This window comes from Ictalurus furcatus, chromosome 17 (assembly GCF_023375685.1).
Source record: "Ictalurus furcatus strain D&B chromosome 17, Billie_1.0, whole genome shotgun sequence".
In the NCBI taxonomy this organism is placed as follows: Eukaryota; Metazoa; Chordata; class Actinopteri; order Siluriformes; family Ictaluridae; genus Ictalurus; species Ictalurus furcatus.
In genome coordinates this window covers 6,357,908-6,381,388 of record NC_071271.1, presented here as the reverse complement: position 1 = coordinate 6,381,388, position 23,481 = coordinate 6,357,908, and the positions used below count along the sequence as shown (strand labels likewise).

Genomic DNA, 23,481 nt, shown 5'->3' with positions numbered 1-23,481 from the left:
TCCTTTCTGTGACCCCTCTTTGTTTTGTTTGTTTTAAGGCACCTGAACTGGACGCTGAAGTCTTTAAAGCTCGAATACGACTGTGATGAGGAGCAGCTTCCCCTGAAAGGGTTTGTTCCTGAACTCAGATTCCCCCACAGCTGCTTAGAGCTCCTGCTGGAGGGTGAGCAGGGACGACACACACACAGCTATCTCTTTAACATTTTGAGGTGCTACCTTTTCTTATGTGTCTCTCTTTTTTCCCTCTGTAGACGGCCTTCTTCTCTCACAAAGCCGGCAACGGATTATATGTCTCACCTCACTAAAAACCGTGCTGCAGGTGAGATGCTCTGCAGTCAGGCTCGTGATTATCTTCTCATCAGATCTACACTTTCCATCCGACAAATATTTAGTTTCGTTTTATAAAGGAAAAAAAAAAAGGTTTTATGTTTGCTTTGAAGGTGACCTCGGCGGATATCTGTGGCTCTGTGACGGTCAGCACGTGCATCATCCACTACCGCCAGCAGGAGTTCTCTCACTGGCTGGACTTGTTCTCGTGGGAACAGCTCATTCATAGGAAGGTCACTCACAGGAAAAGGTAGGAAGATGATTAGTTACGGTGTTTACGGTGCGTTAGTATTTACAAGCATGGGAAAAAAAATCCAAAGCATAATTGATGCACCAGTTGTACATAATTTGGTAGCCGTTGGTCTGTCCAAATGAACAGAATGAATAACGCATTTTATTTTATCATGATAGTTGCATTAGCTAGGAGTGTACCCCAGTATCTGCATCATAGATGTCACTAAGCTCTGATATCAAGGCGTTGTCGAAGTTATGCCTTGTATTTGTCCTGCAGGCGCTTCCCGCTCCTGGATGTCCCTGTGAAATTCAGCTCTGCTGTGTCAAATGTGAATGTGTCTATTCAGCTGGGAGACACGCCACCCTTTGCTCTGGGTTTCATTTCTGTCAGTACAGGTAGGCACAGCAAATACAGATCCTCCGGATGTGTTCAGTTGCCTTCGCGATGCTGCTTAAGTTTACAATCTGTACGTTTACATGGACAACGATATTCCGATATTAACCCGATTAAGACGATACTCTGATTAAGAAACTAGCATGTAAACAGCGATTATTGATGACCTTAATCAGACTAAAGTCAAGTCATACTTGAAGTAAATTGAATTAAGACGTGTGGAGTATTCCTGTTTTGGTCGCATTATCGATGTGCATTACAGACATGTACACACCTTAATCACATTATTAACGTCGTGTGAGAAATTTCACCGCATTTTGCGACAGGACACGTACACACACGGTAGTGCTCAACGGCAAACAAGAGAGCACGGCTGCGTCCAAAACCGCGTACTTACCTACTATATAGTAGGAGATATACATGTATTTCAGCTACTGTATAGTAGGTAAGTACGTGGTTTGGGACGCAGCCCACGGCTTCAAGCAGTCGTCTATTAGCACGTACAGCGTGACAAATAATTAACTGCACTTGAAGCTTTCGTAAAAATTAAAAATAAAAACACACAAAACTGTATACGGTACCATAACGAAGACGAACTCTATGTCGATACGTGAATTCTGGAGGGACGTCGGACGGCGTGGTGCGGTGACGTAATGACGTGTGGTGTTAATCGATCCATGTTCTATAACATGTAAAACCTGAACATGAAAGGAATATTCTAAAAGTGACTCATGTAAACACCTTAATCACAATATTGTCTTATTCAGAATAAGATCGATAATTAGATTACTGCTGTCTATGTAAACATGGTCATTAAGTGAGAACTACTCCAGTTGAGTAGTTCATCGTATATCTGATTTTACTTCTCGCCTTTGAAAACAAAACAAACCCAGAACAATTCAAATAAACCCATGAAGATAACATAATACATATAGAGCGGTGGGTCTGTGCATGTTGCGTTCATTCGTAATTGGTTTCAAAAGTGGACAACAAAATACAAATACAGATGCATTCATTGATTGGTTTTTGTTTTAATATTGACAAATAAATGACTAATTAAGTATGTTTAAAACCCCTTTTTGCTCAGAAATGCTAAATATTTCAATTATGCCTCAATTATAAACTGCTTTCTTGCCGTCTTATTTTTTTGAGTTGGAGTTATTTCGTTTTGTGGTGTGCTCACATGACCCGAGTGTCAGAAAATACACCAGTAATACCCCACCCGTGACTTTTTTTTAAAAGCTTTTACGTGCATTGAAAAAGGAAAGGCGGTTGCTAACAGGTTGCTAAATGGGTCTACAGACGTTATCGGGGACATTAAACGTCATCACACAGAACAGGAAAAAAAATCTTTGCAGATAAACTGGTTCAGGTATGCTGTGCACAATTTCCAACAAAAGGACGTATTACAGAAAAGGTCTTTAAGTCAAGTTTGTTGTTGAAGAGTTTCGGGAAGCCTGTTGACGGTGACGTTGAAGTCGAGCGACCGTGGTGTAGTTCGTTTATAGAGTACGATTAGCTTTTTAGTTCTGCTGATTTAGGCTTCAAACTTCATAAACGTTGTGTTCGTTTGTGAAAATGATCTTGATGGACAAAACGTGTTAGTGTTGTAAACTTTTGTCAATCACAGAGCTTTTATTTATTTATTTATTTATTTATTTGCAATAATCCAAAAGCCTGTGGGAAAATCCTATTGGGTTTGTGTCGAGGGAGCCGGTGTGATGCTCACTTCCGGGTTCAGGTACAAAATGACGTCGTCCCGGCACCACTCTATTAACCAAACATATCTGAGGGAATGCTGTGCAGTATATTTCTCTTTGTATTCTTTAAAAAGGGTAGTACCTGGGTATAATGCCACTTGAATATTTTTGTACTTGTTTTAAATTTCATATGGTTAAAAAAAACCCCAAAAAAACGGCACTACCAAACATCAGCACCGTTTCATTTTCGGATAGTGAATGTTCCTGTTTCCACACAGAACTGCAGCACTCTGCGGAGTCCGCTAAACAAGACGAACGCCTGAAAATGTCCCTGGATCATTTCTGGTGGAGGGTGGGCCAAGGCTCTCACATCCAGCAAGCTCCTCATCCACCAGGCAAACACGTGTGGGGCGAGGCACTCATCATGGACTCCTTCACACTGCAGGTCAAACAAACGCTCTCACACGAGTTCTTTAAGTTAGCGTCTATTACATTGTGAGCTACAGTATAAAATATTTTCATTAACACACGTTATATATTTTTAGGGACGGGATATGTTAGCAGTCCTTAAATGAACTTGGTGGTCCCTCAATAAGACAGTATGCGAGGGACTTATTTTCCAGAAAGCAGTTAGGATATGTCGTATTTTTTTAAACGTGTTTTCCGGTTGTTTGTGCATGTGATGTTCTCGTTAGCACAATGGCTCAAGAACGAGTTGGTGACTGTTTGTAGGGTCGATATGAAATACTCGTCGTGTCTAGCAGATAAAACTGATTAGATTTTGGAATTTGTCCAGACATGGTCAAGGAACATTTTTAGGGGTATTGAGTAATAACAGGGACTAGACTTTAGCATCCCGTCAGCATAGAATTCTACGTCTTGCATCTCCAGTCTTTTTAAATGGAAGGTCTTTTATGTTTAAAGTAATCTAAAATGTCTGGCACACTTGTTTGTTTTTTTCCTTGAGCACACACTGTAGTTATTATTTGTGTGTATGGTGTGTCTGAATCGGCAGGGCAGCTACAGTAATTCCCAGAGTGCGGACCCCGGTTCCTCAGCCAGTGTCTGCGTGGAGTCCGGTTTGCAGGGCCTGCAGGTGGAGCTCTCGGAGACCTGTGCTCTGTGCCTTTCTCGTCTGCTCTCCGTCCTTAAACCGGGCCGAGCTCCGAACTCACTCGCTCCAGCACCTTCCGCTACACGCGAGTCAGCATCTCGCTTACCTCTAGTTTTGAATCTTCAGCTCAACCTGCAGGATGTCAACATGTTCACGCTCTCGAATGTAGCAGGTGAGTATAGCTGGAAAGCTTCGTGTTTTACAACTGCATGTATATGTGTATATTTGTGTGTACATATATATGTGTGTGTGTGTGTGTGTGTGTGTGTGTGTGTGTGTGTGTGTGTATATAAATGTGCGTGTGTGTGTGTGTATGTGTATGTGTGTATATATATATATAATATAAAATATGTGTGTGTGTGTGTATATGCACACACACACATATACATAATATGTTCCCCCTCCTTTAATCGTTCTCTGTAATCGCCTACTTAATAACTACAATTCTGTCTGCTTCTGGTGGTGTAGGAGCTGTGGTGTTTCGGGTGGATAAAGTAGGAGCCAGTAGCTCTGCCGAGAGCTCGCAAGTGTTAGTACAAGGCATGGCTCTGTCAATATTAAAGTTGCTCAGCGAGAGCACTGAGCCGTGCTGCCCCGCAGACCAGGCCTGCAGCCCTGTCGTCAGTCTCAGCAGCCTCACTGTGGCGTACCAGAACAGCAGCCACACCCTGGAGGTACCTCACCTCACCTCACCTCACTGACACAGTCTTACACACATCAACTCCAGGTTCCTCTTTCTCCCAGGGAGGATTTTTTAGTTATGTAGTGATTTATTTTTTTAAATAATAATCTTCACAATGCTACTTTAAATGATTCATAGTTCTCTTTTAGTAATTCGAGGTTCTTTCTCTGGCAAACATACAGAAATTGGCATTTATTTTACACAATCCTATTGAGTAAAACATTCAATCCCAGTCTTAGTGCCAGGACTGGCATGCGCTGATTGGTTGGTTGGTTGCTAGTGTAACAAGGCTTATAACAGGCTACTATCGTGAACAATTGTTTCATTTAAAAAATAAATATATATATATATATATATATATATATATATATATATATATATATATATATATATATATACTTAATACGACACTTCTCCTTCTAATGGCGCTTTTCCACTGCATGGTACGACTAGACTCTGCTCGCTTTTTGGGGTCTTTCCACTGTGGATAGTGCCTGGTACCTGGTACTTTTTTTAGTACCACCTCGGTCGAGGTTCCAAGTGAGCCGAGCCGATAATAAATGTGAGCCACGCACTGATGGAGTAGAGAATTCTCCTTAACGAGTGGCTCTGTATTGTGCTTGAATAAATGTGTGTCATTTTCTACATACTTCACGTATGGTAATATTCTATTAATTGAAAATTATGAATCTAACTTAGTTGTATTGAGCACTACGTAGGTTCTAGAGCGCCGATATTTGGGTCAATGTTCAGTGGACAGGAAAGGCGTTTGGAATACGGCCTGAGCGTGTATCTGTACAGGGCTTCGGTAATACAACATTATTCCTGCGTGAAGGCGAGTGGAAGATGGCACCCACTTTGAAGCGGCATTAAACTGCAGTGGAAAAGCAAGCTCAGAAAAGTAAAGCGAGTGGAGCTGAGTCGAGTCGTACTGTGCAGTGGAAAAGTGCCTTAAATGTTACATATTGTCTACTACATTTGTCAGTCAGCTAAAGCACCTGCTCTACAAATAAAGTAAAGTTTAAGTCAGTTTTTTTTTTTTTTTTAATCCGTTTATTTTGTGCACAGATGCAGAGTGAAAATGCCTTGGCCTTGCAGTGGACTCCATCCGATCACATGTTTCTGTATCAGCATGTCTGTGAAAGTCGTAGCTGCTGGAGCACACTGCGTGCGGTGCTCGGCACAAAGCAAGAAGAAGTCACCTTACCCGCTCCGCCCTCTTCTGCTTTAAGAAGCCTCAGCACGCGTTTTGTTCTGGCCAGCACCCGGCTCACCGCACACGTCACCGAGAAGAACTTCATTATCGTCCGCGCCGAGGCTCTGTCTGTTTCCCAGAAGCTGGGAGCCACTCGCCTCAAATCTCTTCGCTTGGTGCTCAACTTTGACGGCAACGATATTTTCACGTTCTCCGAGCCCGAGGTAAACGCGCTCGATTATTCAGACGAGCTCCAGCGGTACCGCGAGCGCTTCCCGTTTCTGTCGACGCCCCACAACCGCGCTTGGCTCTTTTCCTTCCCTGTGCTCGCCGTGGAATTCCCGTACCAGTACAACTTCTCCAGCACTTTCGACAAGACCGTGAGCGCTCAGAAATGGCTGAAGAGCCTCCACAGAACCGGTTCGGCCGAGCCCGAGCGCCTTCCTCCGGACCTCTTCTTCGACGTAGGCCAGTTCTCCTTCGTCTTTCTGGACGATGCGTTCGAGATCAAACTGCGTGACAACTACGAGCTGATGAAGGACGAGAGCAAGGAGAGCGCCAAACGCTTGCAGCTGCTCGACCGCAAAGTGGCCGAGCTGCGCAGGATGCATGGCGAACTGCTACCGGCACGCAAGATCGAGGAGCTGTATGCCTCGCTGGAGCGCAAGCACATCGAAATCTACATCCAGCGCTCGGGCCGACTCTATGCCAGCACCCCGATGCGCAAGGCGCTGCTCACGTGGAGCATGTCGAAATTGGAGCTGGTGGCGCTGGCTGATCACTCGCTGCACGGGCACGAGCGAACGCGTGAGCTGCTCTGTGAGATCGACGCCGTCAGTCCCTTTCCCAGAGAAGGACTTCCTCTGGTGGTGCAGTGGTGCCGTGCCGTCTCGTTTAAGATCAGTGCGTTCTTGGGTCAGTATTATTATTATTATTATTACTTTTATTATTATTTACTAAATATAGGCACATACTGTTTCATCATTTTTGTTAACCGTTACCTTTCATTTCACCGTCGGCGCAGTGAGGATCCGAGATTACCCGCGATACCTGTTCGAGATTAGGGATTGGGAGCTGTCGGGGCGTCTCGTAGGGACAGAGCAAGATGGGCAGGTGCGTGGGCGGCGCAGTGAGGTGGTCCGACTCGGCCAACCTTGGGGAGACGTGACCGTTTACCGGAACATACCTCCTCTCAAATTCTTCTACGATGTCACCTGTGAGTTTCAATATATTCATTTTCGCACTAGATGTACTGTGAAAAGGTTTAAGAACCCCATATTCTCTTGTTTTTCCTTTAGCAAACATATCACTTTATACCATCGTGTGGGGGCCTTGCTGGGACCCGGCGTGGACTCTGATTGGCCAGGCAGTGGATTTACTGACCAAGCCCACTGCTGACACCTCTCCTCCTCTGGCCTGGTGGGACAAAAGCAGGCTGCTCCTGCACGGACGCTGGCGCATGGACATCGAACAAGCCAATCTGCACCAGCTCGCCACTGAGGTACTTCCAACAGCAAGGGGTCTGTCTGGTATTGCGTCACTGACTTTTCGCAGCATGACATCCATCTCCGAGTTCAAATTCCAACTCAAAACATATGTTTTCTCAGTGTTGTTTTTCCTAATGTGTTGCTATGCATTTTCTCTCCGTGACTGTACTATCTGTACTGCGTTGTTCATTATCTGTGTCTGATTGTTCATCGTTTTTGTTTATCCAAGATTGTTCATGGTTTGTTTTACTGTATTGATATTTTAAAGCGTCCTTGACCTCTGGAATGGTGCTATAGAAATTAAAGTTCTTCTTTTTATTATTATTATTATTATTATTATTATTATTATTAAGAATACTGCCTGTTCATTGGGTCATTTCATGTCTGCAGGACCCTTATAACACTACAGAAAACATGCACTGGGAGTGGAACAAGCTCGACTTTGACTGGAATCCTGGACAATTCGTCTTTAAGGGTGACTTGGATGTCAATGTCAGGACCGCTTCAAAGTATGTGACCTTTTTACATTTAAAATCTTAAAACCAGTAATCTAAAAATCTTTTATGCTTGGATAAACCATCATTTTTATATTGAAAACTGAGAACTTGCTGTTTTTAAATTGCAATAGCTTCCATTGTTTTAACGTAGAAACACTAAATTTGTAATAATGCTTGGTAAATGTTTGATATTATGTAGACCACCACTACAGGCTAATGAAAATAATCACCACTTGTAATTGCAATATCTGTCCAATAGAATCCCCAAAATCGTTCAGCTCGAGTCAATATAGACGTCTTCTTGTTCTTTTCAGATATGATGATATCTGTTTCCTACACCTTCCGAACCTGTGCATGACCCTGGACCTGCAGTGGCTTTGCCATGGCAACCCACACGACCACCACTCGGTTATGCTGTGCAGTGCAGACTGTGTGGCCGACGTCACCTCTGGACAACCACACGATTCCTACAGGGCCTTCCGCTCAGAAAACCTCAATCTCTCCATCACTATGGACCTTAACCAGAACAGCGGCACGGGTATTTTTTCCCTCCTGTCGAATTTTTCCAGCCTCTACATTTGTTAGTACGCTGCAGTTACCTTGGAATTTTTTCTTTTTATCTACACACACACACATCATTAGTGCTCTAAAACATTCAGACTATGATAAAATGGTTGTATATCTGTTTGCTTTCAGAGCCCTGCCAGCCTCGAATACTCCTGTATAGCAGCACTCTGCGCTGGATGCAGAACTTCTGGGCCACGTGGACCAGTGTGTCACGGCCCATCTGCAGAGGAAAACTCTTCCACAGCCTCCAGCCCTCCCGCAAGAAGCTCGGCCAGCACTACAAACAGATGTCCTACACAGCTGCATTTCCCCAGCTGCAGGTCACACACTGGGCACTCTGTTTAATCAATCACACTTACACACACACAAAAAAGCATTTTGACGAAATATTCTATGTCTCGACAGACAGATACTGTTGATCTTGTATCTGAGGAAATTCTTACAAAGCACATAGGGGGAAAAAAAGAGTAGGTCATAACCAAATAGGAACGAGCGATGAATAAAATCTAAATATTCTTGGAATAAGGTTATTTGTAATTGTGTTGCACACTAACATTGACCTTAACACATATAAGTGTATCGCAGCGTAATAAGTATGCTTGTTAGAGTAACATTATTAAATGCACATATCCTTATGAAGGAGCTGCTCCATACTGTAGTCATGTGAGAGAACATTCAGTTTTAGTAGATTAAATCTGCTGCTTTGATCTAGACTTTGATCTAGTGTCCCAGTTACTTTACTGGGGAATTAAGCCCCACACAGATCACAGGGTGAGCGCCCCCTGCTGGCCTCACTAATACCACATCCAGCAACAACCTTAGTTTTCCCCAGGAGGTCTCCCATCCAGGTACTGGCCAGGCTCAACCCTGCTTAGCATCAGTGGGAAACCAGGTGAGAACTGCAACTCTTGAGGGTAATCCTTGATTTTTTCTGCTGTTTGCAGGTTCATTATTGGGCATCTTTTGCTCAGCATCGGGGAGTTCAGCTGGAGTGTAGTAAGGGTCGTATCTTCACCAGAGGAGCACAGAGGCTTATACCACAGGGTGAGAATGAACACATTACATTTACATTTACAACTATAGCATTCATCAGATGTCCTTTTCCAGAGCAACTTATAGAAGTATCATCAAAATCTTCCTCATGCTAGTACAGTAGGTCAGAGTATATGAATACCATCAAGCTAGAACTCTGTTAGAGAGGAGTGAGTCCAGCATGAAAAACACACTCGTCAAGTTTTTATTTATTTAGATCTCATTTAAGTACTTTGTCAAGATGTAGGTCTTCAGTCTTGGTTTGAAAACTGTTTGGACTACCAGGGGGTCTTCCTTGTACCTTGAAGGATGGGTTTTAGCTGTTTTAGCTTTGTAGGCGAACGTGAGTGTTTTTTAAATCTGAAGTGTTACAGTAGTCCAACCACACGTCCAAACGCCCTGTGTCTGCGGTGTGTAAATAAGCATGTGTTTGTGTGCGTGCAGCGGGCACGGTGATGAGGAGGCTGATCTCCGAGTGGAACGTGACTCAGATGGTGAGCGAGCTGTCCTCGGTCACCGTGCACCTGATGTCCTCCAGCTCGGACGAGACAGCCGACCACCAGATCAACGCGCAGGTGAAGAAGACCCATTTAGTCAGCCTGTCTTCACTCAGCTATCAGAGACAAAGCAACCGCATGGAGGAGGTGAGACCACATACTGAGACCACAGCTCAGTCGAAATCATTTAAATCAAACTGTAACGATGACACGACGCTATCCGATTTCTAGCTCATTCGTATCTTCTCATCTTCTAGGATTGTGCTCGAGCTAATGGAAATGTTTCATTTGGGTAAAGAGAATGTGGTGTGTGCATGGTGGGGCAATGGATCGCAGTCTGATCCTGAGCTCCAACGACTGTCTGTGCACACGTTTTCCTAATTTCCTAATATGTGGGTTTCCTCAGGGTGCTTCGGGTTCCCCCAGCTTCCTAAAGTAATGCCGTTAGCTGGATTAGCTATTCTAATTCGTGTGTGAGAGTGTATATGACTATATGCAGTGGACTAGCATCCTGACCAGATCTTCCTGCCCTGTTCTGTGTGTTCCTGGGATAGGGTCCAGATCCATCGCATCAGAAATGTACTAGTCCTGTGACTGAGCCATTGTCCTTTCTGTCTTTAAATGGATGCTTTGTGGATCGTGTAAACCTTTTTTATGTGTCGATAAAATGGTATCAACCGATTAGTTACTAGTTGACATTAACGAATAATTCATATCATTTTTAAGAACTACGGCGTCATCACTTTCGTTTCAAACAGGAAGTCAGTTCAAAGGACGATTGCGACGCCTCCTACACGCACAAGCTGTGTTTGGTGGATCTGCGTGCCTCGTGGACCGCCACCAACAGGAACATCGCATTCGGTCTGTATGACGGTTACAAGAAGGCGGCCGTACTGAAGAGGAACCTGTCCACAGAGGCGCTGAAGGGCCTGAGGATTGACACGCAACTCCAAGCCAAGAAGCTTAAACGCTCCATGTCCACTTACGCCCCTAACACTGCTCTTTCTACTCCTGTCGTACCTACTGCCAATCGGACAGAGAAGAACCAGAACGAAGGTACACAGTTTTTTCGAATTTTTGATTTATTTAAACTGAATGTATTACAGATACGTTATGGCTGAATCTGTGTGATTTTGCGGTTTCCAGGCACGTCCATGCTGCAGAAGCTGATAGAGGAGACGGATAAGTTTGTGGTGTTTTCTGAAGAGGACGCCGGAGTGAGCGACCAGCTGAGCGGAATCGCTGCGTGCCAAACAGACGACGTCTACAACCACAATTGGTGCATCGAGCTCATCAACTGTCAGGTAGAGGACAAATCTTCACTTTTATTTTTTGTTCATTTGGATTGTATCTGAATCGTATCGTCTCACCCTTTCTGTTCGTTTCCGTTCAGATGATGCTGCGAGGCACCGAGACAGCAGGGTGCGTGCTCGTTTCGGCCGCGAAGGCTCAGCTGCTGCAGTGTGAGCATCTTCCAGCTTGGTACAGTGATACGCTGAAGCAGAAGACCACTTGGGCCTGCTCGTTGGACTGTATGCAGTATTTTGCCACCATGGAGCCCAATCCTTCAGAACAGGAGGACTGGCAACTGTGGCTAGAGGCGAGTTCGTTTACTTTCCCCGGCTGGATAAGAGCGCCTTCGATAAGTCTCGTCCGGGTCGTCCACATCAGCCAATTTCAATATTCAGTGAAAATTTCAATGAAAGCAGCTGAATTCTGGCTACGGTTTTTAACGCTTAATACAGACAGCATTTGAATTAAACTGAGGCGTGTCCCATTTTGTGAACACGCAGGTGAAAAACATCGAGGAACACAGGCAGCGGACCCTGGACTCTGTGCAGGAGCTGATGGAGAGCGGGCAGGCTGTCGGCGGCATGGTCAGCACCACCACAGGTACACTGCTGGTCTTGCACTGTAGGGTCGTTTGAGTATATTAAACGATTACGCTAGCAGACAAATGACGATTAGAACCTGAACTGTGTTAATAAATCTTTGGAAACTGCAAGAGTTTGAAAAACTCCATATACACTGTATAGTCAAAAGTTTGTGGACACCTATTTGTGTTATTATAAAAGCAAAGAGGGGCACAAATCTATAAGGGGATGCTCAACAAGCACATATGGGTGTGATTGGTCAGGTGTCCACAAAGTTTTGGCAATATAGTGTGTGGATGTGTGAGATGAGGACTAATTTCAACTGAAGTGAAAATAAAGGCTGCCAAACTACTGAACAGTAAAGCGTATTTAACTACTGGGCATTTTGGGCGTAATTTATTTATATTTGCACTACCGGTCAAAAGTTTGTGGACACTCGACTGAAATGTTTCTCATGATCTTAAAAACCGTTTGATCTGAGGGTGTATGATTAAATGTTTGAAATCGGTGTTGTAGACAAAAAATATAATCGTGCCGACGTATTCGTTTCTTTCATTAGAAAACTAACATTTTGTTTACAAAAAATATTTCTTTAAACGGGCGACTCGGAGTGAAATATTCCGGAAAGCAGACGGTAAGAGTTCAGTGTAGGTGTGAACTCCTTTAATACTGTTTAAAAGGCATTTCATGGAAATTCCTCCAGAAATCGGTTGAGAAAATGCCAAGAATACATTTCTGGAAATTCTACGCAAAAAGGGTGTCTAAACTTTTGACCGGAATTGTACATGTTTTATTTATGTGAACGACATTCAGTTGAGTTTCACAACAGTAACTTCAGTCATGCCAGGACAGATACTGTGTACAATGTCACAGCAGTTTGTTGATTTGCATCTTAACGTTAACGTTGTGAGAAAAAGCGTGGATATGTTCTGTACGTGTACCTTAGACTGGAACCAGCCGTCGTCACACGTGCAGGAGACTCAGCAGGTCCAGCGCATTATCTCACGTTGCAGCTGCCGCATGTACTACGTCGGCTACAGTCACGACATCGACCCAGAGCTAGCGACACAGATCAAACCTCCAGAAATACGTGACCGCCATGAAAAAGAGGATCTGCTCAAGAAGCAGGCTGGTAGGGCCCAACAAACATTGCTAAAACTCGGCGTTATTGTATTGTGGGAGTATGTAAATAAAGCCTCCATTCCCGTTCTTCCTGCCAGGTGCGGTAGACACCTTCACACTCATTCATAATGATCTGGAGATCTCCACCAACCCAGTGCAGTATGCTATGATTCTGGACATAGTCAACAACCTCCTGCTACACGTCGAACCCAGACGCAAGGTTAGAGATTTTTACAAGTAGTCCTTAACGCTGCTGGGTTTAAAGAGACAGGGCTTTCTAATCTCACTGTTGATGACTCACAGGAGCACAGCGAGAAGAAACAGCGTGTGCGCTTCCAGCTGGAGATCTCCAGCAATCCCGAGGAGCAGCGCAGCAGCATTCTGCACCTGCAGGAGGCAGTCCGCCAGCATGTGGCCCAGATTCGGCGACTCGAGAAGCAGATCTACTCCAACATAAGGGTCGGTGTCTAAAATCTGACAACGCTTCAGTTTTTTTTCTGTTGTTCGGTGGACCTAGCTCAGTCCACTAAATATGTCGAAACAAATATGTACCATATTTTCAGCATTGATTGATTCATTGGTTTAGCTGTGGTGCTTCCTAAGGCCAGGTTTAAGATTCACTGAATTATCTGGACTACACATGGGTTAGAATGCTGTATGTGTTTGTGATGAGGTTAAATGTTAGGAGATTTTCCTGGTATGAGAACTATACAACACAATATTACAGTTTTCGAAATGGCACATTATATGCACTGTATCATAACAATGTAGAAAATATTGTTTTGTCTTATTTTTTAATAAGGTATCCTGTTTAAAAAGCAGGTTTAGTTAACGTTATGGTAATTCTCTAAATGGACATGGCTTTAGGGCTTTTTTTCTCAGTACGTTTACGTGTTCTCACACTTTGTTTGGATTCCTGCAGTCCCAGCTTGAGGAACTAAGAGGAGACGAGCTGTCTGACATCAATATTCGCCTGCAGAATCAGCTCAATCAGGAGAAGACTGACCTGCAAATGAAAAGTGAGGAGCTCAACATCCTCATCAGGTGGGTATGCATTGGAGCAGCATGAGTATCAGGTTGAAAAAATGAATGGTCTTCGTGACTGACCACAGTACTGTAAGGCCAATTCTTTTTTTGTTTCTGCTATACACTGAAGACATTTAGGTTTGAGATCAAAATATGAATTTGAGACAGTAGATAGGAATTTCAGCTTTCATTTCCTGATATTTGCATATAGATGTGTTAAACAATGTAAAACATGGCACCTTTGGTGTCAGACTGCCCGATTTTTAACTGAAAAAAAGTATTTGAACAAGTAGACTTAATATTTGGTTGCATATCCCTTGCTTGCAATAACTGCATCAATAACATCAGCAAACTCTTGCATTCTTCTTTTGTGATGCTTTTCCGGGCGCTTACCAAAACTTCTTTCAGTTGTTGTTGGGAGGTTTCTTCCTTCAATCTCCTCTTCAGAGGGTGAAATAATGTTCAACTGGGTTAAGGTCTGGTGATTGACTTGGCCAGTCTAAAACCTTACACTTTTCCCCTTGATGAAGTCCTTTGTTGTGTAGGCGCTGTGTTTTGGGTCATTATCTTGCTGCATGATGAAGTTCCTCCTGATTAGAGTAGATACATTTCGCTGTTTGGCAGACAGATTGTTCCTTTAAACTTCTGAATTTATTCTGTTGCTACCATCATAAGTTACATCATCAATAAAAATTAGTGATCCTCTTCCAGAAGCAGCCATGCAAGTCCAAGTCCATGACGCTACCTCCACCATGTTTCACAGATGAGCTTGTATGTTTTGGATCATGAGCAGATCCTTTCTTTATCCACTTTGGCCTTTCTATCACTTTGATAGAGGTTCATCTTGGTTACAGAACTTCTGTGTTTCCGTGTGAATTCCAGTCTGGCTTTCTGATTCTTACTGCTGTTGAGTGGTTTGCGTCTTGTGGTATGGCCTCTGTATTTCTGCTCTCGAAGTCTTCTTTGAACGGTGGATTGTGATGACTTCACTTCTGCCCTGTGGAGGTTGTTGGTGATGCCACTGTTTTTCTCACAGCTCTCAGAAGGTTTGTCATGTTCTATATCTGGTTGTTAGTACACCAGTGGTGTCTTTCTTTTTCAGGACATACCAAATTGTTGTATTGGCAATGCCCAATGTTTGTGCAATGGCTCTGATCGATTTTCCCTCTTTTCTCAGCTTCAAAATTACTTGCTTTTCTCCCATAGACAGCTCTCTGATCTTCATGTTGGTTTATCCTTTTGAACAACAAATGCAGTCTTCACAGGTGAAACCCAGAGCTCAAATGAAGAGTCGACATTCAGAGCTGTTAATTGTTTAAACAATCAATCTAACAGGGCACACCTGGGCAACAAGAAACACCTCTCAGTCACATGTTCCAGTATTTTTGTTCACTTCAAAAATGGGTGGGTTCAAACAAAATGTGGCATGCTTTAAGTTGTTTAAAACAACTAGATGTAAATGAAAGCTGAAATTCTGAGCTATCATTTGAATATCTTTTGATCTCGAACCAACATGTCTTCAGCGTATACAAATAATAATAGCAATAATAATAATAATAATAATAATAATTGGCCTTGCCAGGACAGTATTTGTATAGTTAGGTGATTATATTGAAAAGTTGACATAAATAAGCGCACTCTTTCCAGATGTTTTAAGGACTTCCAGCTGCAGCGGGCGAATAAGCTGGAACTGCGAAAGCCTCCAGAAGACGTGAGTGTGGCACGTCGTACCGAAATCTATTTTGCTCAGGCGCGCTGGTGTCTCACAGAGGAGGACGGACAGCTGGGCATCGCTGAGCTCGAGCTGCAGAGGTTCATGTACAGCAAGGTGAGCTTGGTATCTACAGCAAATTGTTGCCCTCAACCCAAAACACCCAACATGGTTGATTCACTTCCAGTTAGGCCACTTCAGGCTCGAATCACTTCCTCACTCCAGTCGAACCGCACGACGGTTTGATTGGAACCCGACCGAGACCACCTTGCTCAGGCCATCTCTGACTGGTTGTTGTGGTCTGCACCTGAGTGTTCTCAAAGAGAAAAATGCACCAAAGTTCGATTCGAACAGACTAAACGCTTCATATGTGAAAGCACTCTTAGGATATTTTATGGAAAAAGAACAACATTGCTGAGAAATTGTAAAGAATTCTTCGTTTACAATGGGAAATAAGTTCTCACTTTGATTATCAGCATAATCCATATCAGTCTGATTTCAAGTCACTGGAGCCTCATCATCTTCTCTTCACTCCACTTCTTGCTGTCCGTGCCACATGTGCATGCGTCCCGCGAAACAGAATCGAGTAGGTTTAAGTATATTATTGGCAGAAAAACACAATTTTGGTCAAAAGCTGAATTTTCCGGCCCGCTCCACGTATAACTTTAGTTTATATAATTATCTGGTTGTGTATTAATGGCGGCTTGGTGTTCTTGCTCTTTATGTGCAGATATGGTAAAGATTTATTGACATTTTTCTGTTGTATATCTATCTATGTATTTTTTTTATATAACACATTTTTATTGAAAAAACATGGAAGATAACAAGAAAATACATTTTATATACATTTTAACTCCCCCCAACCCCCCTTTTATTTTGCCCTTTATACTGTAGGTTATTCTTTCCAGTGCAATACAGTGTGACAGATCTTTCAGCCAATGATCAATGGATGGGCGGTCTATGTTCTTCCAGTAAAATGCTACTAAACGTCTTGCAAGAACTAGACGAATGCCAATCATTTGAATGTGATAACCTGATCATGATAAACTTACAGGAATTCAACCCAAAGCACATATTTCAGGGGACATTGGAATTGGCTTTGAGAGAATTGAGGAAATTAGTGTTGTCACTTTTTGATCACCTCACATTCCCAGATACAATGAAAGAGTGTTCCCTTGTGTTTTTGGCATTTAAAACGGATATCTGGGATGTTTGGGTTAAACCTATTTCACTTTTCAGGGGTGACTTAAGTATGCATTACGCAGTTGTATTGGATCAGCTGAAATCTAGTATTGATTGACAAATTCTGGGCTCTAACACACATCTGTCTCCATTTTGAATCTGAAAGGTCATATAGCAGATCTGTACCCCAGGCGACTCTCTTGGATTCAGATGATTCTTTAGACCTGTTAACAAATTTTCAATAAAACTTCTGCTGTATTTCTATTTACATCTGCTGTTTTTGTCTATTAACTGTTGATGAGGTATAAATAATTGAACACTAAGGTGAAAGTCGTTTCATTTATTTCTGCTTTTCCTACAGCTGAACAAATCTGATGACACAGCAGAACATCTTTTGGAACTTGGCTGGTTCACGATGAATAACCTGCTTCCCAATGCTGCTTACAAGGTACTGCATTGTGCACTCATGCAAACATGAAAACTACTCACTGTTTCTTTCACCTGAAGCTTCCGGACACGGGGAACTCGACTAGTCGCGTTTCTGTGAAAGTACGACTTTATTAGCTTGGTTTTCGAGAGATCACTACCAAGACGATGATTAAATATAACTTTACTGTATAACTGTTATGATGTCGGCTCAGATTTTCTAAGTCTTATAACTTTTCTACTTGGTCTCTCTTGTGCAGCACGTGAGGGTACGTATGGTATTAAGTATGTTTGTCAGTCATCTTTCGCCATTTCAACTGTAGAAGATGCACTATAATGCCAAACGTTTGTGGACACCTGACCCTCACACCCATATGTAGATCTTCCCCAAACTGGTGCCACAAACCTGTTACAGCATGGTAGTGCACTAGTGCACTTTAGGGCGGCTGTGGTCACTGAACCCCAAGTTGCTCCCGATGGCAAGTTAGCGCCTTGCATGGCAGCTCTGCTACCATTGGTGTGTGAGTGTGTGTGAATGGGTGAATGAGGCACAGTGTAAAGTGCTTTGGAACCACTAAGGTTAAAAAAGCACTATATAAGTGCTCCATGAAGGCATGGTTTGCCAAGAACTGCCAAGTCTCCTGCACAAAGCCCTGACCTCAACCATTTGGGTTGAACTGGATTCCTGACTCCTCCCATAACATCAGTGCCTGTCCTCTAGTGGCTGAATGGGCACACATTCCCACAGCCACGCTCCAAAATCTAGTGCTAAGCCTTCGCAGAGGAACGGAGGTTATTATTATAACAGCAAAGGGGGACTAAATCTGGAATAGGATTTTAAAAACGCACAATTGGGTATGATAGTTAGGTGTCCACAAACTTGCTGTCTGATCAAAAAAGCTTGCAGGAATTTACTGTTTTATTTATATATACATTATTTGCTTGATATTAGTCCTACATTTTCATCTGATTTTTTTTGTTTGTTTTCCTATATACTCATCTGCCACTGCTATACTAGATTAGCATTTTTGGTTTAAAAAAGAAGAAGAATATGAATAAAAAATAGAACCATACAAGTTTTAGCATGAGCGCGCTCTAAACGCGAGTCACATGATACGTGTTGTGGTTCTCTGCACTACTGTTTTGCACTGTAGGTGGTGTTGCGTCCGCAGAGCCCCTGCCAATCAGGACGACAGCTCGCCCTCCGCATCTTCAGCAAAGTTCGTCCCCCTGTGGGCGGGATTTCCGTCAAAGAGCATTTTGAGGTCATTTGCATAGACGTCTACCCGTGCAAGCTTTGAAAGTGCTTGAGAAAATAGTCCTGTGAACATTTGCTTTGCACCATGTTAAAACCTGTTTTAATGACTAGGTCAATGTGGTCCCACTTACCATCCAGCTGATGTACCACTTCTTCAAGAGAATGATGGGGTTTTTCTTCCCTGGAAGAAATGTGGAGGAGGAGGAAGTCGGAGACGAGGAGGATAAGTTACGAATGGTCACCACAGGTTCGAACGGTTATATTTCAAATTAGCCACGCTCTTTCCTTTGACTTTTTTTTTTTTTCTTCTTTTCCTTTCCTTCGTGTAGCCCTGACATGCCGATATCCGTACCCCTGTGCCTGCCGGTCAATATTAGTTTGATCTGTTCTGCGCGTCGGGAATATCGGCTTTCTAATGGCTGCGCCCAAGGCCACACTGATAGCTCAGGCTATTAAAAGCTCAGCTCACTGACATTGAGTGGATATCCTCATGATCAGAGCCAAAAATGTTCCTCAAGTACAAGTAAAACTACTTAGGAAAATGATTACTCAAGTGAAAGTAATAATGTTAATAATTACTTGAGTAAGCATAATAAAGTATCCAATGAGAAGACTACTCAGGTAGCATGTTACTACTTACTTCAGACCTGATTCAAATTAATCTTAGACTGCATGAAGGACCATAAGTCTCTCGTCTCCTTGAAAGTCTGTCTGTTCTGTTTATATGATGCACATCAATCCTGGGTTCAAGATGAACCAGCGTATCCTTGTCCTGTGATAGGTACAATAACACACAAGCTGTCATTTTCAACACCCCAAAAAAACCACAGTTGACTGTCTTTATTTTCACATGTTAACAACACAAAGCTGTCAGCATCTGCATTTAAACAAGACAACAGAGAACAAAAGTACAGACCATGGAACAGAACAGATGAGAGAGTCTTTCGGCCATTATTTCCCAGGACCGAGCCGCTAAGAAAGTGAGCGGTTGTTGCGGATGCGTTCAGACCACTGCAGCTTACCGCGAGACTCGCTGCTTCATTATACGTGATATAAGCGAATTAATAATACTACGTTTATTCATTAACGTTTAAGAGTAACGGAGGAACGCCACCAAACGTAGTGAAAGAAAAGTACATTTCTGTGATTAGAAATGAACTCGAGTGAGAGTATAAGTATGGCCAGTTATTCTTAAAATTACATTTTTATTTTTGCACAAAGTTAATGTAGCGTGTTATGTACCCACCTCTGCTCATGATATACAAGGCCATCCTGATGTGTGCACAATAAAAGTTTCTGAAATCCCTCCTCCATCGCTCACAATGCAGGTGTTGCAAAACCAAGGCAGCTATCTGAGGACTCTATAGTGGGGCTGGGACCCAGTAAAGGAGTCACGCAGGGGATGAATCGCACATCAGGGGTCCGGAGGTCATTCCGTAAACCGCTGGAGGTAATGTCACATTTTAGCCATTTCACAATATCATTAACACGTTTGGCAAACTGATGGCGGTTTACGTTACTGTGTATAACTCAGTGTCTTTTTAGTAAAACAAAACAACAACAAAAACACGCCTCGATACCTTGACTGATATAAGAACCAGCCGAGAGGCTAAAACTATGCTGTTTGTTTTGTGTCCAGCATCCTATAGATGACATCGATAAAATGAAAGAGAGAGCTGCCATGAACAACTCGTTCATCTATATAAAAATCCCTCAGGTTCCTCTTTGTGTCAGCTACAAGGTGAGTGCTGCACCAAACCCCTGGTTAGTTTTCTTATCGTGGATAAACGCTTCAGAGTGTTGTTGTTCTCTGTAATTGTGCAGGGTGAAAAGAGCAGTGTTGACTGGAAGGATCTGAACCTGGTGCTGCCCTGTTTAGAGTACCACAACAACACTTGGACGTGGCTGGATTTTGCCATGGCTGTTAAAAGAGACAGTCGAAAAGCTCTGGTTGCCCAGGTACTAAAGCCCAGGCTAGATTATTAGATGACGTTTGCAGCTCTGATCAACATGTGAAATGATAGTGAGGCTGATTTTGGATAGGGGGGTTTAGCTTTAAATCAGAAATGTTCAAGAAAATAATTTAAAAAAGCACGTACACTACTGGTCAAAAGTTTGTGGACACTCGACTGCAATGTTTCTCAGCCTTTTGATCTGAAGGTGTGTGATTAAATGTTTGAAATCGGTGTCGAAGACAAAAATATAATCGTGCCGACGTATTCATTTCTTTCATTAGAAAACGAACATATTATTTACCAAAAAAATTTTTTTAAAACGGACGACTCGGAGAGAAATATTTCCGGAAAGCAGCCGATAAGTGTCCAGCATATGTCGGAACTCCTTTACTACTGTTTAAAAAGTGTTTCAGGGAAATTCCTCAAGAAATCAAGCGTGAAAATGCCAAGAATACATTTCTGGAAATTCTAGCCAAAAATGGCATCTACTTTGAAGATGATGAAATATTACATTTATTTGATTTTTTGTTTTTGTTTTTTTGGGGTTTTTTTATCACGACATAATTCCCATAGTTCCATTTGGGTTACTCCAGAGTTTTGATGACTTTATTATTGTTCTAAAATGTGGAGAAAAATAAAATAAAATAAAGAATGAGTGTGTTTAAACTTTTGACCTGTAGTGTACATGTGAAATATCATCATAATGTGGGATACTAGCAATATTATCATCTGGTTAAGTAGTTAATCATTATTATTAAAAAATTAAAAATGAAAGTCCTCGATTCTCAATAACATGGGTGAAAAAGTCTAATTGTTCTCTCTTGCATAATTCACTTCCACACTTCCTGGCCAAAGTGCTTTTTGTTAAAATAAAAAAAAGGCTGCTAATGCAATATGCACACTGAACCATAACAAAGCTCTTACCAGTCTCTGCTTGTATTGCCTAACTAACTAGCCTAGCCTGCAGTCTACATTAATTATTAATTCATTAAAACCTCTAGAATAGAGCTCAGCTAAAACGAATAAACTGATAGTCCACTCCTTACTCTCCGTGAAGTTTCCAGCGCTTCTTAGAAACACGTTCCTCTCTGCGTGAAGCTGCATAAAATGTCAAATCTTTAAGCAAGGCATCATCTCATTCAGTCTTTAGACATACCTTTCTGATGGACAGTGAGTGCGATGAGCGCCCTTCATAATCACTTGAGCTACGATTACACGTCTCTGTCCCTAGGAGTTCCTGCATACGTGTGTAAATATACGCACATCCTACTGCACACGAAGAAATCGATGAATAATGTTCTATGCATACTGTAGAAACGTACTTATGCCAGGTCACACGCTAAACTATGCGTCGACGGGGTTGATAACCGGAACCGCATATCATATGAATGAAGGTGAAATAACCTTTTACTCCACCTTATCTTGCAGACTTGATGGGCTGATTCAACTAAAAAACAAAAAAACATTAGCTACAGGAAGTGGCCATGTAATCTCACAGGCGGAAATATATATTAAATGCACAGAACTCTTTTGTTCTTTTGTTTTAATCCTTTCCTTCTTTTTTGGGGGGGTTGGGGCACTCCTGGACAGATGATAAAAGAGAAGCTGCGTCTGAAGCCTGCCTCAGCGTCTGAGTCTCGAGGAAAGGCAGCAGAAGGAAAGGCTGACAGCGGCCTGCAGCAGCAGATGGAGGACGAGAAAGCCCGGCTGCTGATCGGCCTCAGCACCACCGACAAGAGCTCCAGCAAGAAGATCTTCAGCCGCCACAAGTGATTCCTCTCCGATGATACGACAGTGTGGAGAGATTAAGCACACTGGAGTCTCACATATCTCTCTCTCTCTCTCTCTCTCTCTCTCTCTCTCTCTCTCTCTCTCTCTCTCTCTGCTTCCTTTATTCTAGATGAAGAGCCGAGCAAACATTTCAAAAATTGATATCAAATAAAATTACCGAGACTCTCCTCTTGCTTTTAGAGGTCCATGCTGGCTGTGGATTTCTGATACCCCGAGGAAGACGTCCTCTTGTCTCGCAATGCCGATAGCGTGAAGGACAGTTTGATCGTCATCCTCCTGAAGAGCACAGTGTCCTTTTAGGGATCAATGTTAAACTCTCACACATTTGCTTTTGTGCCAGAAGTGTTTCACGTTTCGTTGTTGTTCAGTGCACTATACGCAGTCTTCACTGATCAGGATAGCCATTTCAGCGAGCCCTCAGGTGTTTAAGATGTTATTAGTGTTGTGTTCATTTCAGGAGAGTATCAAGCACACAGATTAGTTGTGTTTTAATGACCGCCAACATCTCTTCCTGCTGGCACAGGAGACCCTGCAGAGTCTAAGGGAAAGTATTGCACCCCATTTTATGCACTTCGGGGAAAAAACCAGGAGGGATCAGCAAATGGGTTTCGCTCCAGAGATATAATTAATATGTAATATTTCACATACGCTAAAATGCATTTACATTCACTTACCTAATGCCTTGACCACTTAACAAGTTGCACTCTAACTGAAAAGGCCCTTAAGAATTTATTCTTTAAAGCTCAATATATAACTATAATTCCAGAAAGTAGCAGGTATTGAATAGTATATTGTTGGTTGTTCTAAGATTTACTGTGCTTACATTTGTGCAATATCTCGACACAAAGTAGACTAAATATCCATTGGTCTATTAATCGTTTTATGATCTTGATATTGTTGGGGAGCTTTTTGTTTGTTTGTTTGTTTGTTTGTTTGTAATGTTTTTTGGAGCATTCTTGATCATTTTAACACTATGGCACTTTTTTTGTCGTTTTTGTGCCCTTTCAATTAAAATTCTGATGTTATATATTGCTGTTGATTTTTATTTTATTTTTCAGTTTCGGAAAAGAAACAAATGGGAATCATTTCAGCTTAAGTGTTAAATATTTTTCAGTTATCAGGGTGTTGGTACTGTCTTTCGATTATGTTGATTTTCGATATCAACACGCTTTGTAAATGATTTTTCAGTATTAAAAATCAAAGCTCCATATGAAACCTGTTGTATTGTTCTGTAGGAGATCACCTCCAGTCGAGTAAGGGTCACGATCACACCCATCCAATTGGTCTTTCGTTAGTGGACGCTCCTGACGTTTGGTTCATCGCATTTTGTGTGTTATCGGACTCGACAATCTCAGGTCACACAGCTGAAGTGTCCACTCTCTCTCAACGAACAGCTCAGTCACTGGACAC

General features: G+C 42.5%; 1 protein-coding gene across 3 annotated transcripts in view; it reads left to right on the top strand.

Moving 5' to 3' along the window:
• The window catches only part of LOC128621474 (bridge-like lipid transfer protein family member 2), a 31,498-nt gene extending 8,402 nt beyond the window's left edge, over positions 1–23,096 (top strand). For 2 of the 3 annotated variants that reach the window (XM_053647269.1, XM_053647270.1), the window contains exons 10-41: positions 39–163; positions 252–319; positions 441–577; positions 839–957; positions 2,934–3,100; positions 3,671–3,941; positions 4,238–4,443; positions 5,520–6,561; positions 6,671–6,862; positions 6,945–7,147; positions 7,524–7,642; positions 7,945–8,168; positions 8,327–8,517; positions 9,142–9,241; positions 9,674–9,873; positions 10,485–10,782; positions 10,873–11,030; positions 11,120–11,326; positions 11,520–11,619; positions 12,547–12,732; positions 12,821–12,942; positions 13,026–13,181; positions 13,645–13,766; positions 15,396–15,576; positions 17,003–17,089; positions 18,222–18,332; positions 18,437–18,572; positions 19,654–19,775; positions 19,965–20,066; positions 20,150–20,284; positions 21,871–22,049; positions 22,252–23,096. In XM_053647269.1, the coding sequence (XP_053503244.1) occupies positions 39–163; positions 252–319; positions 441–577; positions 839–957; positions 2,934–3,100; positions 3,671–3,941; positions 4,238–4,443; positions 5,520–6,561; positions 6,671–6,862; positions 6,945–7,147; positions 7,524–7,642; positions 7,945–8,168; positions 8,327–8,517; positions 9,142–9,241; positions 9,674–9,873; positions 10,485–10,782; positions 10,873–11,030; positions 11,120–11,326; positions 11,520–11,619; positions 12,547–12,732; positions 12,821–12,942; positions 13,026–13,181; positions 13,645–13,766; positions 15,396–15,576; positions 17,003–17,089; positions 18,222–18,332; positions 18,437–18,572; positions 19,654–19,775; positions 19,965–20,066; positions 20,150–20,284; positions 21,871–22,049; positions 22,252–22,324 (5,839 nt within the window). In that variant the 3' untranslated portion in view covers positions 22,325–23,096. Of the gene's footprint in view, positions 1–38; positions 164–251; positions 320–440; positions 578–838; positions 958–2,933; positions 3,101–3,670; positions 3,942–4,237; positions 4,444–5,519; positions 6,562–6,670; positions 6,863–6,944; positions 7,148–7,523; positions 7,643–7,944; positions 8,169–8,326; positions 8,518–9,141; positions 9,242–9,673; positions 9,874–10,484; positions 10,783–10,872; positions 11,031–11,119; positions 11,327–11,519; positions 11,620–12,546; positions 12,733–12,820; positions 12,943–13,025; positions 13,182–13,644; positions 13,767–15,395; positions 15,577–17,002; positions 17,090–18,221; positions 18,333–18,436; positions 18,573–19,653; positions 19,776–19,964; positions 20,067–20,149; positions 20,285–21,870 lie in introns of all 3 variants that reach the window. The other variant, XM_053647271.1, reaches the window with a different exon arrangement.
• Positions 23,097–23,481: the final 385 nt, after the last annotated feature.